Below are 17452 nucleotides of genomic sequence, written 5' to 3'. Positions count from 1 at the left end.
CTCTGTCCCACAGTGTTTGTGGACAGTGATGGACCACCTCCTGCCTCTGCCAGGCCCACCTCCCTGCAGGGGTGCTGGCACCGCGGTCCAGGATGGATCTGCAACTTGGCCAAGAAAGAGAATGGGCTCTGCCCACTGATCTGACAGACCGCCTTTGACTGTGTCCACCAGCCTTTTTTTTCAATTGAAGTATATGGTTGATTAAACAGCACATTAACTTCTGCTGTACAGCAAAGTGGTACATGTGTGTGTATATATATATATGTACATCCTTTTTTAAAATATTCTTTTCCATTATGGGTTTATTACAGGATGTTGAATATAGCTCCCTGTGCTGTACAGTAGGACCTTGCTTACCCCTCCTGTGAGCTTGCATCTGCTGCCCCAGCCGCTCCCTCCATTTCTCCTCCCTTCCTCCTGCCCCAGGAGCCTCTCTGTCCTTTCTCTCTGTGACTGTTTCTCTTTCATAGGTGGGCTCATTTGTGTCATGTTTTTAAGCAGCACCTGGAGTGTGTATCTCACAGGGAGATGGATTGAGTCCCCCTTGTATCGAGTTTTCTATAAAATAAGCTCCTGATACGGATCCTCCTCCTACCCGTTCCTGGAAAAGGAAAGAGTGCTTCCGCATTTTAGGAGAGTGCAGCGTCGTTTTTCAACTGCCGTACTGTTAGTTTTACCCTTTGCTGTATGTTTCCAAGTTTCCCTTTTTATTTTTACCATACTGCATGGCCTGCGTTGTCAGGTTGGAAAATAAGAGTACGGCAGAAAAATGCAAAAACTCTCACTGTCCAACCTCCTGAACTGACATGGTGGCCCCACAGCATCCCAGGCGTGGACTCAGGCTGTCCCTTGTCCCCTTCAGCCAGGCTCGGTCTGTCCCTTGTCCCCGCAGGCCGGGCTCGGTCTGTCCCTTGTCCCTGCAGTCCGGGCTCGGTCTGTCCCGTGTCCCCGCAGGCCGGGCTCGGTCTGTCCTTTGTCCCCGCAGGCCGGGATCGGTCTGTCCCTTGTCCCCTTCAGGCTGGGCTCAATCTATCCTTTGTCCCCGCAGGCCGGGCACTGTCCATGACGCACGGCACCACCAAGTCGCCTGTGTCCAACGGGACCTTCGGCTTCGACGGCACGGCGCGGGCCGATGGCCACGTGTACCACACGGTGCACAAGGACTCGGGGCTCTACAAGGACCTGCTACACCGCATCCGCGATGAGCGGCCGGCCGACGGGGCCCCGCGGCAGCTGCGGCGCAACAACAGCTACACGTGCTACACGGCGGCCATCTGTGGGCTGCCCGGCCTGGCCACACGCCGCGGCGACACGCCCGCGCCCGAGGACAGCGAGAAGCTGGTGGCCGACGCCGTGGCCTACTCGCGCCGCCGGCTGCGCTACGACAGCTACTCCAGCTACTGCAACGCCGTGGCCGAGGCGGAGATCGAGGCCGAGGAGGGCGGCGTCGAGGTCCGGCTGGCGCCCCCACTGGCCGAGCCCGAGCCGCCGCGCGACGACCCGGTGGACGAGGAGAAGGAGGAGAAGGACTCCGCCGAGGTGCACCTACTTTTCCACTTCCTGCAGGTCCTCACCGCCTGCTTCGGCTCCTTCGCGCACGGAGGAAACGACGTGAGGTGAGAACCTGGGCGGGGCGGGGCCGGGGAGGGCCTGTGTGGTGGGCGTGGTCTTGTAAAGGGGGCGGGGTGAGGGGAGGGGCCTGCTTATTGTGAGGGGCGGGGTGGGCGGGGTCAGGCTGACGGGGCGGGGAGGGGCACGGCAGATCCCGGACCCACCCTAGAACCACGCAGGTTGCAACCGCCTGGGGTCGGCCAACGCCAGGTTTTGTCCACAAGTGCAACACCTGCATCTCCGTGGCGCAGGTCTTTGAGTGAACCAGATGCAGGGAGAGTTGGCCTGGGGTCAGAAATCACAACAGGTGGAATCAGTAGAGCTGGGCTTGGAGCCCTGATTCTGCCCAAGCCTGTCCCGGCTTCCTAGCCTGGCCTGCGTTCAGTGCCATTTGGCATCAGTGCCTTTTGGTTTCAAAGCAGAGAGAAGTACAGATTTCCCCCAAGCTGTATAAGGGTCATGTGTGAGCAAGTAGCTCCTGTAGTGACCCGCGTGACGGGTCAGAAAAGAGACGTGGGAGACCCCGGGAGCCGCCCTGTTGGATGGCCGCTCCAGTCAGGAGGGTCCCCTAGGGACACCTGCAGGGACTGAGGGCACAGCTGTGACGGCATCTATAGGAGAACCTCCTGGAAGAGGGAAAAGCACTGCGAGGCCGAGGCAGGAGTGTGCCTGGTGGGTCTTCCGGAAAGAATCACTAGCAAGAGCGTGGAGAGCTCAGGTCAGCTGGGCATCCAGGCCAGAATGTGCAGGAGTGTATAGAGTCTGGCCAGGCATCCGGATCAGTCACTGAATCTTCCAAAGCCTCTGTGTCCCAATCTGTGAAATGGGGGTAAAACTAGTACCCATGCAGGAGATTTCTATGAGGATTAAGGGGAGGTGCTTATATAATAAGATAAGAACAGTCCTTTCCCATAATCAATGTCCAGACATTTCCACTATTATAGTTATTATGCAGCCTAATGTTTCTGTCCAAACGAGGGAAATGTGCCATCATTATATTTTTTTTGGCCCAGTTATATGACTCCATTTTATACCATGTGCAGCTGCGTTTCTGTTCTTTTTAAAAGACATCTTCCAGCCAGACAAAGAGGCCTGGACAGTTTATGTTCTGCTCAGGGTCACCTAGGCATTGCCAACTTATTTTACGGGGAGCACCATGTTCTGTCCTCTCTTAAATTTTTTACTCCCCTCCCCCACCAGCCCACTTCCTCCTTATCCCAAATTCTTTATGAAAAGCCTGGTACCAGCAACATGTTACGAATTGGATCCCTTTCCTTTAGAACTAAGTTCCAATTAAGGAGACAAGAAAGGCATACTCCTGGAGAGTAACAGAACACCCCAAAACAGCATTTCAAGGCCAAGGAAGAGTGTAGGCGGTAGCTGCTGCAGGTGGCCAGAGTGTAGAGCAGCTGTTTGCAGTTTGGAGACTGATTCTCAGGCTTTTGAGCAGGGATGTAGTCTGATGAAAGCAAGGTTTAGAAATAACAGTGCAGCAGTGAGGAGGGGGCTTCTGTTTACTCAACAAGTGGGTGTTAAGTTTGTACCAGTCCTCAGAGCTGAAGCACTTGTAACTTACTCCAGGCCTGTTCAGAACAGTGCTTTGTAGTCCTAAGTGAAAGAAAGTGAAAGTGTTACTCAGTCATGTGGGATGCTTTGTGACCCCGTGGACTGTAGCCCTCCAGGCTCCTCTATCTAAAGAATTCTCCAGGCCAGAATACTGGAAATGGGTAGCCACTCTTTTTCCTAGGGATCTTCCCTACCCAGGGATCGAACCTGGGTCTCCCACACTGCAGGCAGATTTTTTACTGTCTGAACCACAGAGAAGCCTGCAGTTCTGTGATACCTCTCAGAGACCGGGAGTCTGAAGCTCAGAAATGTGACTTTTGCCAGGGCCACACAGAGAGGAGCCAGCGTGGGAAACCAGCTCTCTGTGACTCGGTCTCCGGAGTGTGGAGGGTGGGCTGGGAACCACAGGCGTCATTCGAAGCCTGTAGGGAGCTTGGGAATCATCACTACATCCTAACAGCAAGCAAAAACCAAATAGACTGAAAAGTCAACAACTCTTCTTGGACCTCAAAGGCAGAGGAGAACACAGGACAAACCACTGTCCCCAGGGTCGGAGAGGCAGAGATGCTGGGGGTCCTGGAGGGGGCACTCAGGAGCGGGTGCTGTGGCGAGAACCATGCAATCCTGGACTGGAGCAATGGGCCCTGGAGGCTCGGGGGACAAGGAGAGAGTTAAGGCTCTGGGGGACCCAGGGTAGGGGGGACCCCACTATCCAGGAGCCCTACCAGATCCTAACAGTGAATATCAGGGAAGAGGAATCCCTCCTGCTCTGGGGGGAAGGAAAGCAGCAACTAGACAGAACAGACACCCTGTGCTTAGCCAGGCTGTGCTCAGGAGAAACCGGGTCACCAGAGCCCAGCCTGCAGGGGATTACTGCAGGCTAACTGACCTGGAAGGGGAAACACTCCAGACTGCCCTGGCCTTCCCCTAGGGAGAAGGGAAACTCCCCAACTCCAGCCATCCTGTCTCACATAAGGAAGGAGCAAATGCTGAGAAACATACAAGAGATGGAAGGGTGGAATTAGGATTATTTTTTTATTTTCAGTTATCTACACTTAACTTACATGGTTTATATGGTAAAGAATCTGCCTGCAATGTAGGAGACCTGGGTTTGATCCCTGGGTCAGGAAGATCCCCTGGAGAAGGGAATGGCAACCTACTCCAGTATTCTTGACTGGAGAATCCCATGGACAGAAGAGCCTGGGAGGCTATAGTCCATGGTGTGGCGAAGAGTCAGACACAACTGAATGACTAACACTTGCACACTTTCACACTATCAGTAAAGTAGTATAATGTTATTGCAAAGGGGATTTGGGTTAACCCTAGGTATATATGGCAAGCTCTAGGGCAACCATTTTAGAAAGTTAGCAAAAAAAAAAAAGTATAGCCAATATGCTAAGAAGGGAGAGAAAATGGAATCATATGGAATGCTCAGTTAAAACAACAGAAGGGCGGAAAAAAGGCAGATGACAAAAATAGGAACAAAGAACAAGGACAACAGAAAGCACTGACAGATACGGTGGACGCTAATCCAGCTATGCTGGCAATCAGCTTGAATTTCAGTGATCCAGATGCACCAATTAAAAGACAAGAGATTATCAGAACGGATCAAAAAACACAACTCAACTCGCTGCTGTCTACCAGAAACCCACTTGAAATGTAAAAACACTTAGGTTAAAAGTAAATGGGATTAACTTTTCATGTGTTTGTTAGCCATCTGTATGTTTTCTTTGGAGAAATGTCTGTTTAATTCTTTGGCCCATTTTTTGATTGGATCGTTTATTTTTCTGGAATTGAGCTGCAGGAGTTGCTTGTATATTTTTGAGATTACTTGTTTGTCAGTTGCTTCATTTGCTATTATTTTCTCCCATCCTGAAGGCTGTCTTTTCACCTTGCTTATAGTTTCTTTTGTTGTGCAGAAGCTTTTAATTTTAATTAGGTCCCATTTGTTTATTTTTGCTTTTATTTCCAATATTCTGGGAGGTAGGTCATAGAGGATCCTGCTGTGATTTATGTCAGAGTGTTTTGCCTATGTTCTCCTCTAAGAGTTTTATGGTTTCTGGTCTTATGTTTAGATCTTTAATCCATTTTGAGTTTATTTTTGTGAATGGTGTTAGTGTTCTAGTTTTATTCTTTTACAAGTGGTTGACCAGTTTTCCCAGCACTACTTGTTAACGAGATTGTCTTTTCTCCATTGTATATTCTTGCCTCCTTTGTCAAAGATAAGATGTCCATAGGTGTGTGGATTTATCTCTGGGCTTTCTATTTTGTTCCATTGATCTATATTTCTGTCTTTGTGCCAATACCATACTGTCTTGATGACTGTGGCTTTGTAGTAGAGCCTGAAGTCAGGCAGGTTGATTCCTCCAGTTCCATTCTTCTTTCTCATCACTCATTATCAGAGAAATGCAAATCAAAACCACAATGAGGTACCATTTCACTCCAGTCAGAATGGCTGCAATCCAAAAGTCTACAAGAAATAAATGCTGGAGAGGATGTGGAGAAAAGGGAACCCTCTTACACTGTTGGTGGGAATGCAAACTAGTACAGCCACTATGGAGAACAGTGTGGAGATTCCTTAGAAAACTGGAAATAGAACTGCCTTATGACCCAGCAATCCCACTGCTGGGCATACACACCGAGGAAACCAGAATTGAAAGAGACACATGTACCCCAATGTTCATCGCAACACTGTTTATAATAGCCAGGACATGGAAGCAACCTAGATGTCTATCAGCAGATGAATGGATAAGAAAGCTGTGGTACATATACACAACGGAGTATTACTCAGCCATTAAAAAGAATACATTTGAATCAGTTCTAATGAGGTGGATGAAACTGGAGCCTATTATACAGAGTGAAGTAAGCCAGAAAGAAAAACATGAATACAGTATACTAACGCATATATATGGAATTTGGAAACACGGTAATGATAACCCTGTATGCGAGACAGCAGAAGAGACACAGATGTATAGAACAGTCTTTTGGACTCTGTGGGAGAGGGAGAGGGTGGGATGATTTGGGAGAATGGCATTGAAACATGTATAATATCATATAAGAAACGAATCGCCAGTCTAAGTTCGATGCAGGATACAGGATGCTTGGGGCTGGTGCACTGGGATGACCCAGAGGGATGATATGGGGAGGGAGGTGGGAGGGGGGTTCAGGACTGGGAACACGTGTACACCCGTGGCGGATTCATGTTGATGTATGGCAAAACCAATACAATATGGTAAAGTAATTAGCCCCCAATTAAAATAAATAAATTTAAATTTTAAAAAAAGTAAATGGGATTTAAAAAAGGAAAAAGTAAATGGAAGAAGGGAAGTATAGCATGCTAACACTAAAAGAAAACAGGAGCAACTGTTGATTTCAGACAGAGGAGACGTGAATAGACCCAGCAGCAGAAATCAATGAGGACATATTTGAGTGAAACAGACCATCAATCAACTACGTATAAATCAGTAACAAAAGAGATTAAACCACATACTTCTAAATAACATTTGAAACAAAGAAGAAATACCAAGAGAAATGTTAAAATATGTTAAACTAAATGAAATTGAAAACACACCAAAATTTGTGGGAAGCAACAAAAACAATGCTTAGAAGAAAGTTTACAGCATTGAATTCATATAAAGCTGCTGCTGCTGCTAAGTCACTTCAGTCGTGTCCAACTCTGCGGCAGCCCACAGATGGCACAGCCCATAGATGGCAGCCCACCAGGCTCCCCCACCCCTGGGATTCTCCAGGCAAGAACACTGGAGTGGGTGGCCATTGCCTTCTCCAATGCATGAAAGTGAAAAAGTGAAAGTGAAGTTGCTCAGTCATGTCTGACTCTTCGCAACCCCATGGACTGCAGCCTATCAGGCTCCTCCGTCCATGGGATTTTCCAGGCAAGAGTACTGGAATGGGTTGCCATTTCCTTCTCCAGAATTCATATACTAGGAAAGAAGAAAGATGTAAAATCAATAATCTAAGTTTCCAGCCTAGGAAATGAAGAGCAAATGATTAATTAATCCAAAGTAAACAGAGGTAAAGAAATAATAATTAGAGCTAAATAAATGAAATTAAAATCAGGAAATGAATGGAGAATAATCAATGAAACTAAAAGCTGGATCTTTGAAAATATTAATGATATTTATAGTCTTCTAGCCAGGCTACCTAAGGGAAAAGGAGAACACAAATTGCTGATACCAGAAATGGAAAAGCAGACATCACTATAGATCTTACGGACAAGAAAAAAAAAGTTAATAATGCTATGAAAGCAATACTATGAATAATTTTATGTTCGCCAGTTTGATAAGCTAGATAAAATGGACCAGTTCTTGAAAGACAGAACCTGCCCAAACTCACACAAGAAGAAACAGACTACCTGATAGGCTTGTATCTATTAAGAAAATTAAGTCAATAATTAACAATCTTTCAAATCAGAAAGCACCAGGCCCAGATGGGTTTACTGGTGAATTCTACCAAGCTTCTAAGAAGGAAATTATACTTGTCTACAATTTCTTTCAGAGGACAGAAGCAAAAGGAATACTTCTTCACTCATTCTGTTAGGCCAGCATTAACCTAATCCCACAACCAGACAAAGTCCTTAAGGGAAAACTGTAGACCAGCATTTCTCATGAAAGGGACCAGTGAAAGTGAAGTCACTCAGTCATGCCCAGCTCTTTGCAGCCCCGTGGACTGTAGACTACCACGCCCCTCTGTCCATGGCAAGAGTACGGGAGTGTGTTGCCATTTCCTTCTGCAGAGGATCTTCCCAACCCAGAGATCGAACCCAGGTCTTCTGCATTGTAGGCAGACTACCGTCTGAGCCACCAGGGGCTCCTAAGGATATGCTAGTATCTTAGGGCAGTATAGGATATGCTAATGATGGATACATGTCAATTTGTCTAAACCCATAGAACATATATCACCAAGAGTGAACCCTAATGTAAACTCTGGACTTCGAATGATTCTCACGTGTCACTGTGGGTTCCTCAGTTGCAACTGATGTTCCACTCTGGTGGGGATGTTGTTGATGGGGAGACTTAAAGTCTTAAATAAAGTCTTAATTTTAAAAAAGCTGTGGAACCCTCCCCCCCAAAAAAAGACAGTGTGTGCTTGTCAAGAGCCTGAGTGACAGTCATGGGTCTCAGGGAGGGGTGAGCACCTGAGTGAATCCTAAACTCACATCCCAGTTCTGCTTCCTGCTAGTGACATGATTTTAGCATCAGTTTTCTCATCAGTAAAATAGGAGACCAATGCCTACTTTGCAGGGTTGGCCTGAGAAATAGATATGTTTTGTGGTTCCTTTGTTGGGAGGCTGACATGGTTGCCCCACACTGGTAATTGATGTTAGCAGCTGTGCTGACAGTGAAAAGGGAAAGAAATAAAGGAAGGAAGGAAAGAAGAGCTTGGTTTTTGTGTCCACTTCTGATTTTTCAGCACTTTAAACATGACAGATCTCACCATCATGAAGATGGCTACTGTAAAAACAAAGTAACAAGTGTGGGCAAGGACGTGAGAAATTGGAACCCTTGTGCACTGTTGGTGGAAATGTAAAATGGTGTGACCACTGTGGAAAGCAGTCTGAGGGTTCCTCAAAAAATGGAGCAATTCCACCTCTGGGTATATACCCAAAAGGATGGAAAACAGGGCCTCAGAGACATCTGCACACCGCACACCCAGTGGGATATTCTTCCTTAAAAAGGAAGGGCGTTGTGTCATATGCTACACCACCGATGAATCTTGAAGGCATTCTGATAAGTGAAATAAGCTAGTCATGAAAAGACAATACCGTATGCTTGCACTTCCGTGAGAAACCTAGTATAGTCCGTCAAATTCACAGAGGCAGAGTAAACTGGCAGTTTCTGGGGGAAGGGGGAAAGGCCAAGAGAACTCTCATTTAATGGGTATAGTGGTTCAGATTTTCATGATTAAAAACTTTCTGGAGGCCTGTTTAACAACAGTGTGACTCTCCTCAACACTGCTGAACTGCGCAGTGGCAGCGGTTGCTCAGCCGCTCAGTCATGCCCAGCTCCTTGCCCACGTGGACTGCAGCATGCCAGGCTCCCCTGTCCTTCACTATTGCCCCGAGTTTGCTCAGATTTATGTCCATTGAGTCAGTGATGCTATCTAACCATCTCTTCCTCTGCCACTCCCTTCTCGTTTTGCCTTCAGTCTTTCCCAGCATCAGCGCCTTTTCCAGTGACACTTAAAAATAGTCAATGGTAAATTTTTGTTTATTTTAGCCGTAACCCCAAAAATGGCTAAATCGTTATCACTTACAGATTACACAGGCAAACCACAAATGCGGTACGATAGGCTGTTCTCAAGACTGAGAAGTCATTGAATGTTGTGTACAGCATCATCTGTACGTATGGACATTTGTACAATTTACTTTTTTTTTTTTCTCCTAGTAATGCCATCGGGCCCCTGGTGGCTCTGTGGCTGATTTATGAACAAGGTGCGGTCCTACAAGAAGCCGCGACTCCCGTCTGGCTGCTGTTTTATGGAGGGGTTGGAATTTGTACGGGCCTCTGGGTGTGGGGGAGACGAGTGATCCAGACCATGGGGAAAGACCTCACCCCCATCACGCCGTCCAGGTGAGCGGGGGTGGGGATGGGGGGTGGGGAGCAGCCTCGGAGCAGGTGTGTCGATGTTCCCCTGCACAGCCTGTTCTGGCGCGGGGCGGGGGGGGGCGGGGCGGTCCCCAGAGTGGGGCGTCTCCAAGCACCATCTCCCTCATGCTCTGCTGGCCCCCATCCACGGTGGCACTGAGATGGGGCAGACGCAGAAGGGAAGAGAAGATGCGAATCCACCTGCAGCCCCTGTTCCCATCCCACGGGGTGTCTTACCGCCTGAGGTCCGGAAAACCAGTGGTAAAGGCGGGGCCAGGACTGCCTGTCCCCACACTCTGCTCACCGGCTCCACCTGCTGCCCGCAGGGGTGATTGCCTACATCCTTCCTGGGCTGCCTGGGCTCAGCGGGTGGGGTTGGGGGTGCCTTGCCCTGGGGTGGGGTCTGGAGCCTCCCGCCTGGCTTCCTGTGGTCCTCCTTTGGAGATATTTAGATATATTAGGGGTTAAATAAATCCACAAGAGAGTTTTCCAAGTACAACTAAAATTCAGAACTACATATTTTAAGGGCTTCTCTCATAGCTCAGTTGGTTAAGAAACTGCTTGCAATGCAGGAGACCTGGGTTTGATTCCTGGGTCAGGAAGATCCCCTGGAGAAGGGAATGGCAACCCACTCCAGTATTCTTGCCTGGAGAATCTCATGGACAGAGGAACCTGGCAGGCTACACCCCTTGGGGTCGCAAGAGTCAGACACAACTTAGCGACTCAACCACCACCACCACCTATTGTAAAAGGTCTTGAAATTCATTTTAACAAAATTCATTTTAACGAAAGATTCTAGCATTGATTTGAAAAAAAAAAAAAACTAGTAATCTGAGCAAAAAGTCACTCCTTTATAATAATAAGAACACATTTTTGAAACAAGAGTGTGGTTTTCCCTGTGTCCATTTAGAAACGACGTGTGTACAGTTTTCCTTGCAGCAGGTATTCCTGGCCCAGCTCCTTCAGGTGCGGTTTCTGAAAACCCATCAAGAAGACAGGACTTGCTCCTTAGGGCTGAGCGCGGCCTCGCAGCGAGTGCCGTGTGATGCTGCCGCGATGTCCTGGCTCTGGTGCCGTGAGGCCCAGTCCACCCGGAGGTTCTGGCGAGCCCCTGGCAGTGCCCTGACGGCCTCCCGTCTCCCCCACAGCGGCTTCACCATCGAGCTGGCCTCGGCCTTCACCGTGGTCATCGCCTCCAACATCGGGCTGCCAGTCAGCACCACGCACTGCAAGGTAGGTGGGCTGGCCTGGTCACCAGGGCGAGGTGGTGGGGGTATTCGGGGCGGCTCTGGGTGTGCACTCAGGGATGGGAGAGTCACTTGGGGTCTCCCAGGGAGGGCATTTTCTTTTCAGCAGCCCCTCTGGGCCCTCCCCGCCCTCCTTCCCTGTGTCCTGGTTATCTCACTGGGGGTTTTGCACTGAGGTCCTGTGTCCATGAAACATGCTGGTAGGCCTGGGTAGGGTGTGGAGGGGTGCATCACTCAGCACCCCCCCCACCCCCTCTGAAGGCCTGGGAGTGGGCAGGGGACAGACATAGGCACAAATCGCTCCTGTAAGTATAAGACGTGGTTGTTTCAGTTTTCTCTTCTGTATGGTGGTCAGAGCGACCTTATTGCCTTCAAGTTAATTGCAGATGATATTAACCACTGTTACTATCAGGCTCTAGAGCTCAGGGTGAGAGGGAATTAATTCCTTGTCTAGTGCTGAGATGTTGGAGCTGCAAGGAGCCTTAAAGATGAAGAAAGAGGAAACAGGCTCTGGGAGTTGTCCAAGGGAGCCCCAGGGTGGGCCAGGCTGGAACCCAAGTCTGCTAACCCGGGGCTGCCAAATACCTAGGAGAATTCTGAAATATCCCCAGGGGCCTCCGGTAGACAAACATAGCCACTAACTTAAGCAAAACAGAGGCCCTTGCAGATTTTCCTAGGTCCAGTGACTCCTGTCATTCAAGAAAAACTCACCTGTTCTGCTCTGTGTGCAGTGCTGTTCTGGGCACCGAGGGACCACGGGGACCACGACAACACGGCCCCCCACACCCAGTCTCAAAACTCCCACCCATGTGTCTGCAAACAAGTACTGCTAAGTGTGAAAGGCTTACAAAAAAGAGTGAAATAAGGCCATTTGTAGCAACAGGGATGGACCTAGAGGTTTTCATATTAAGTGAATTAAGTCAGACAGAGAAAGACAAATATTGTATGCTATCACTTATGTACTGAATCTAATTAACAATGATACAGATGAACTCATTTACAAAACAAAAACAGACTCACAGACGTAGAAAAAGTTACGGTTACCAAAGGGGTAAGGGAAAAGGAGCGATAGATTAAGAGTCTGGAATTGACAGATACACACTACTATATATGAAACATAAACAGAGGCCTACTGCACAGGGAACTAAGCTTAATATGTTATAATAACCTATAGCAGACGAGAACCTGTATGTGTATATATATATAACTGAATCACTTTACACCTGAAACTAACATAACATTGTAAATCAAATTCAAATAACTACAAACAGGATCACTAGCCTCTAGGTTTCAGTTACCTAATCTGGAAAATGGAGACTACCTTAGATGACTTTAATACAGATGCTGTCTGGTTCCCCTACTTCTCAGTAATTCTGTTGCTGTTAGTGCTTGATGATGAACTTAATCTGGAAACATACTCAAAAAGTTGAAATGACAGCAGAGAATACCACCTTATATCAACAAAAGACCTCATTAATAGTGAAGCCATGGGACTCCGGGCCCTTGGTGATCCAAATAACGTAGCAACTAAAAATACAAGGCAAAAGCTGTTAGAATTCAGAAATTACTATGTCTAAGTCTGTGACAAATGAAGAAGACAGAAGTACTTGGGAATGTAAAGGATTTGAATAGATTTTAGTACCGTGACTGGGCTTCCCTGGTAATTCAGATGGTAAAGAATCTGCCTGCAATGCAAGAGACTTGGGTTCAATCTCTGAGTCAGGAAGACCCCCTGGAGAAGAGAATGGCTACCCACTCCAATGTTCTTACCTGGAGAATCCCCATGGACAGAGGAGCCTGGCAGGATACAGTCCTTAGGGTCTCAAAGAGTTGGACACGACTGAAGCTGCTTAGTATATATACTTAGCAAGCACACATGACAAATAATATGAAACAAGAAGTGGGGAGGGGGAGCAGAAAACCTGATCAGAACAGTAGGAAGAAAGTAAGGAAGTTCTCCAAAAACAATTCTCACTTGAAAAGGCGAAAGGAGGAGAATGCTGCTTGACTCTAGATCTTGACGGAGTCGCTGGTTAACCTTTTCCATCTTAGAAGAGAAAATTCTCACATTAAATGAACTTGCCATAATATAGGAGAAAATAAAACAGGAAGCCCTCCAATTTGTTCTGTGAAACATATACTGAATAACCTAATAATGAAACCTGATTGAAAACACCACAAACAGTCAAAGCTGTATTTCCAGATGTATGTTGATTTAAAAAAAAAAAAAAAAAACCTTTAAGTAAGATGCTAATAAATGACATCAACACTATTATAAAAGAACATTTCAACAGGACCACACTGATCTTCTGGGTTGTCAGAAAGTCGGCTCTGAGCAGGACAGGTTTTAATCTGCTGCCGATACCTACATGGGGCAGGCCCCTCACAGAGCTCAAGAAATGGGTGTTTACAGATGTCTTCAATATAATATGGTTCATCGATCCATTAGAAAACAGCATATGGTTGTCTGTTGAGCTCCACTCCAAAAAGACATTTAATAAAATTCAGCATGGATTTCTAAGATATTCCTGGAATTCAGTAAAAATGACCAAGTTTGCAATCAAAAAAAACACACAAAAATTTAGAACTTTTGCCTGTCAGCAATAGCCAGTACGAAAATGAGATAAAAACAAAGAACTCTTCCATAGTTGGAACAAAAATAAAAGGTACTTCAGAAAAATCCTAATGAAGTGAGAGATGTACGTGGAAAAAAGACAAAGCTTTGCTCACAGGTCAAAGAAAACCTGGGTATGAGACACACTGTGTCGTTGGGTAGGGAACTAGGTTTTATAAAGATGTCAGTTCTCCTCAAACACAACGCCAACCAAACTCTTACAACTTTACAAACTAAGGCTGCAGTTAATTTTGTGGGCTAAATTAGCAGGAATATAAAATGATCTACAAAGAGAAACAATGACGAGGGAACAGCCTGGCCAGATAGGAAGTCTGTCACAAGCAAACAGGAGGCAAGAGGATGGGGAGAGAGGGCAGATGGGCAGAGTCTCAGGACTGTACACGTAAAAATCGTTAGCATGACAGATTTTTGTGTTGCGTATTTTACCACAATATTAAGAAATTAGATACTTGTATAAAAAAGTAGATACAACCTAGTACATATGAGCATGTAGTTTGAGGAAGGAAAATTTTGACCAGTAAGTGATGTTGGATAACTGGCTTTCCCCCCAGAGAAATAAATTTAGACCCACAGTTGTCAAAATACATGCTTTACAACGTGCAAAATCTGATGGCTTAAATAATATTTTAAAATTACTTTAGAATAAAATAGAATTTTATTTTAGAAAATTTAAAATAAATGAGAGTTACGGGCTTCCCTGGTGGATCAGTGGTAAAGAATCCACCTGGCAATGCAGGAGACATAGGTTTGATCCCTGATCCAGGAAGATCTCACCTGCTACAGGGTAACTAAGCCCATGCGCCACAACTCCTGAGCCTGCGCTCTAGAGCCCGGGAGCCGCACCTACTGAGCCCAATGGGCCCTAGAGCCCGTGCTTCACCAACAAGAGGAGTGACCATAATGAGAAGCTTGTGCATCACAACTAGAAAGTAGCCCCATTTGCCGCAACTAGAGAAAAAACCCACACATCAACAGAGACCCAGCATGGCCAAAAGTAAGTATTTTTAAATAAAAGAATGAGTTAAATATCAAATATCCAAGCCAAAGATAAATCACAGGAAAAAAGTATAGCATATTTTAGTGTATGAAATTAGAAATTTTAAAATGAAAGCAAAAATCCTGGCTTGAGAAAATATTTGCATTAAATATCAGTTAATATTTATTTAAACAGCACATAAACAAATAAGATCTTAAATGACCTGGATAACCATGATGTGTAGTCTCTCAGAGCCAGACATCCTGGAGTGAAAAGTCAAGTGGGCCTTAGGAAGCACTGCTGCCAGTGAAGCTGGTGGAAGTGATGGAATTCCAGCAGAGCTATTTCACATCCTGAAAGATGATGCTATTAAAGTGCTACACTGAATATGTCAGCAAAATTGGAAAACCCAGCAGTGGCCACAGGACTGGAAAAGGTCAATCCTCATCCCAGTCCCCAACAAAGGCAGCACTAAAGAGCGTTCAGACTGCCGGGCAGCTGCACTCCTCTCCGCGCCAGTAAGGTATGCACAAAATCCTCCAAGCCAGGCTTCAGCATTATGTGAACCGCACACTTCCAAATGTTCAAGCTGGGTTTAGAATAGGCAGAGGAACCAGAGATCAAACTGCCAACATTTACTGGATCATAGAGAGAACATTCCAGAAAAACATCCACCTCTGTCTCATGGACTACACTAAAGCCTTTGACTTTGTGGATCATAACAAACTGGGAAAACACTTGGAGAGGTGGGAATACCAGACCATCTTAGCTGTCTGAGAAACCTGTATGCAGGTCAAGAAGCAAGTTAGGACCCTGTGTGGAACAACTGACTGATTCAGTCAGGATTGAGAAAGGAGTACAACAAGGCTGTTTATTGTCACCCTGTTTGAATAACTTATATACAGCGCACATCATGTGAAATACCTGGCTGGATGAAGCACAAGCTGGAATCAAAAGAGTGCCGGGAGAAGTGTCAGCCTCATATGCAGATGCCCCTCTAATGGCAGACAGTGAAGAACCAGAATCTCTTGAGGGTAAAGGAGAAGAGTGAAAAACCCAGCTCAAAACTCAATATTAAAAAAACTAAGATCCTGGCATCTGGTCCCATCACTTCATGGCAAATACAGGGGAAAAGGTAGAAGCGGTGACAGGTTTCCTCTTGGGCTCTAAAATCACTGCGGATGGTGACTGCAGCCGTGAAATTAGAAGACCACTGCTTCTTGGCAGGAAAGCTATGACAAACCTAGACAGTGCGTTAAGCAGCAGAGACATGACTTTGCCAACAAAGGTCTGTATGGTCAAGCAATGGTCTTTCCAGTAGCCATGTATGGATGTGAGAGTTGGACTATAAAGGCTGAACACCGACGAACTGATGCTTTTGAACTGGGGTGCTGGAGAAGACTCTGGAGAGTCCCTTGGACTGCAGAGAGAAAACATGTCAGTCCTAAAGGAAGTCAACCCTCAATAATCTTTGGAAGAACTGATGGTGAAGCTGAAGCTCCAGTACTTTGGCCACCTGATGTGAAGAGCTGACTCACTGGAAAAGACCCTGATGCTGGGAGAGATTGAGGGCAGGAGGAGAAGGGGGCAGGAGAGGATGAGATGGATGGCATCACCAATGCAGTGGACATGCACTTGGGCAAACTCTGGGAGATGGCTGGGGACAGGGAGGCCTGGCGCGCTGCTGTCCGTGGGGTCTCAGAGAGTCAGACACAGCAACTGAGCAGCAGTACATCGAGACACATTCAGATTCCAATATGTAAACGGGCAAAATACACGAAAGACCTTCTGTTATCAGGTGTTATTTCCTCTGTTTTTTAATATAATCGATGTAAAATATTGTAGTTTTAGGTGTACAACATAATAATTTGGTATTTTTATAGATGATACCCCATGCAAAGTTATTATAAAATATTGACTATATTCCCTATGCTGTGTATCACATCCTTGTAATTTATTTTATGCCTAGTGTTTTGTACCCTTTAACCTCCTTCACCTATTTTACTCCCCTCTGGTTACTACTAATTTGTTCTCTGATTCTATGACTCTCTTTTTTGTTACACTTACTTTGTTAGATTCCATATATAAGTAAAAATATACAAAATTTGGGTCTCTGACGTATTCCGCTAAGTGTAATACCTTCCAGGTTCATCTATATTGTTGCAAATGGCAGAATTTCATTCTGTTTTATGGCTGAGTGATATTCCTATCTCTGTGTGTGTGTGTACACCATTTCTCCTTTATTCATTTATCTATTGATAGACACTTAGGTTGCTTCCATATCTTTGTTATTGTATGTAAATAATGTTGGGGTGCACAGGTTTTCAAGTTAGTGTTTTAGTTTTATTTCGATAAATACCCGTGAGTGGAATTGCTGGATCGTATAGTAGTTTGTATTTCCAATTTTTTATGGAACCTCCCTACCGTGGATACATCAATTTACATTTCCTCCAACAGTGTACGGGAGTTCCCTTTTCTCCACACCCTTGCCAGCATTTGTTATCTGTGGTCTTTTTGATGATAGCTGTTCTGACAGGTGATGGCTCATTATGGTTCTGATTTGTATTTCCTGATTAGTGATGTTGAGCAGCTTTTCATGTGGCTGCTGGCCATCTGTATGTCTTTTTGAGAAAAATGCCTACTTAGGTCTTCGGCCCGTATTTTAATCAGGTTGCTTTTTATATTGGATTGTATGAACTGTTGCCCTCTTCTCCTGCCCTCCATTTTTCCCTGCATCAGGGTCTTTTCTGGTGTAATCATGACATTGTTGCTACTCCTACTCCCTACACCCTCTGCAAGTGTTTTATCTTCC

At 46.0% G+C, this 17452-nt stretch overlaps 1 protein-coding gene across 2 annotated transcripts in view; it reads left to right on the top strand.

Moving 5' to 3' along the window:
* The window catches only part of SLC20A2 (solute carrier family 20 member 2), a 110443-nt gene that overhangs the window by 91067 nt on the left and 1924 nt on the right, over positions 1 to 17452 (top strand). For both annotated transcript variants that reach the window (XM_052661409.1, XM_052661408.1), the window contains exons 8-10: positions 1049 to 1616; positions 9582 to 9767; positions 10931 to 11015. In XM_052661409.1, the coding sequence (XP_052517369.1) occupies positions 1049 to 1616; positions 9582 to 9767; positions 10931 to 11015 (839 nt within the window). The remainder of the gene's footprint in view (positions 1 to 1048; positions 1617 to 9581; positions 9768 to 10930; positions 11016 to 17452) is intronic.

This window comes from Budorcas taxicolor, chromosome 24 (assembly GCF_023091745.1).
Source record: "Budorcas taxicolor isolate Tak-1 chromosome 24, Takin1.1, whole genome shotgun sequence".
Classification (NCBI taxonomy): Eukaryota; Metazoa; Chordata; class Mammalia; order Artiodactyla; family Bovidae; genus Budorcas; species Budorcas taxicolor.
Note: the sequence above shows the minus strand (reverse complement) of the source record. Positions and strands in the feature narration are given on the sequence as shown.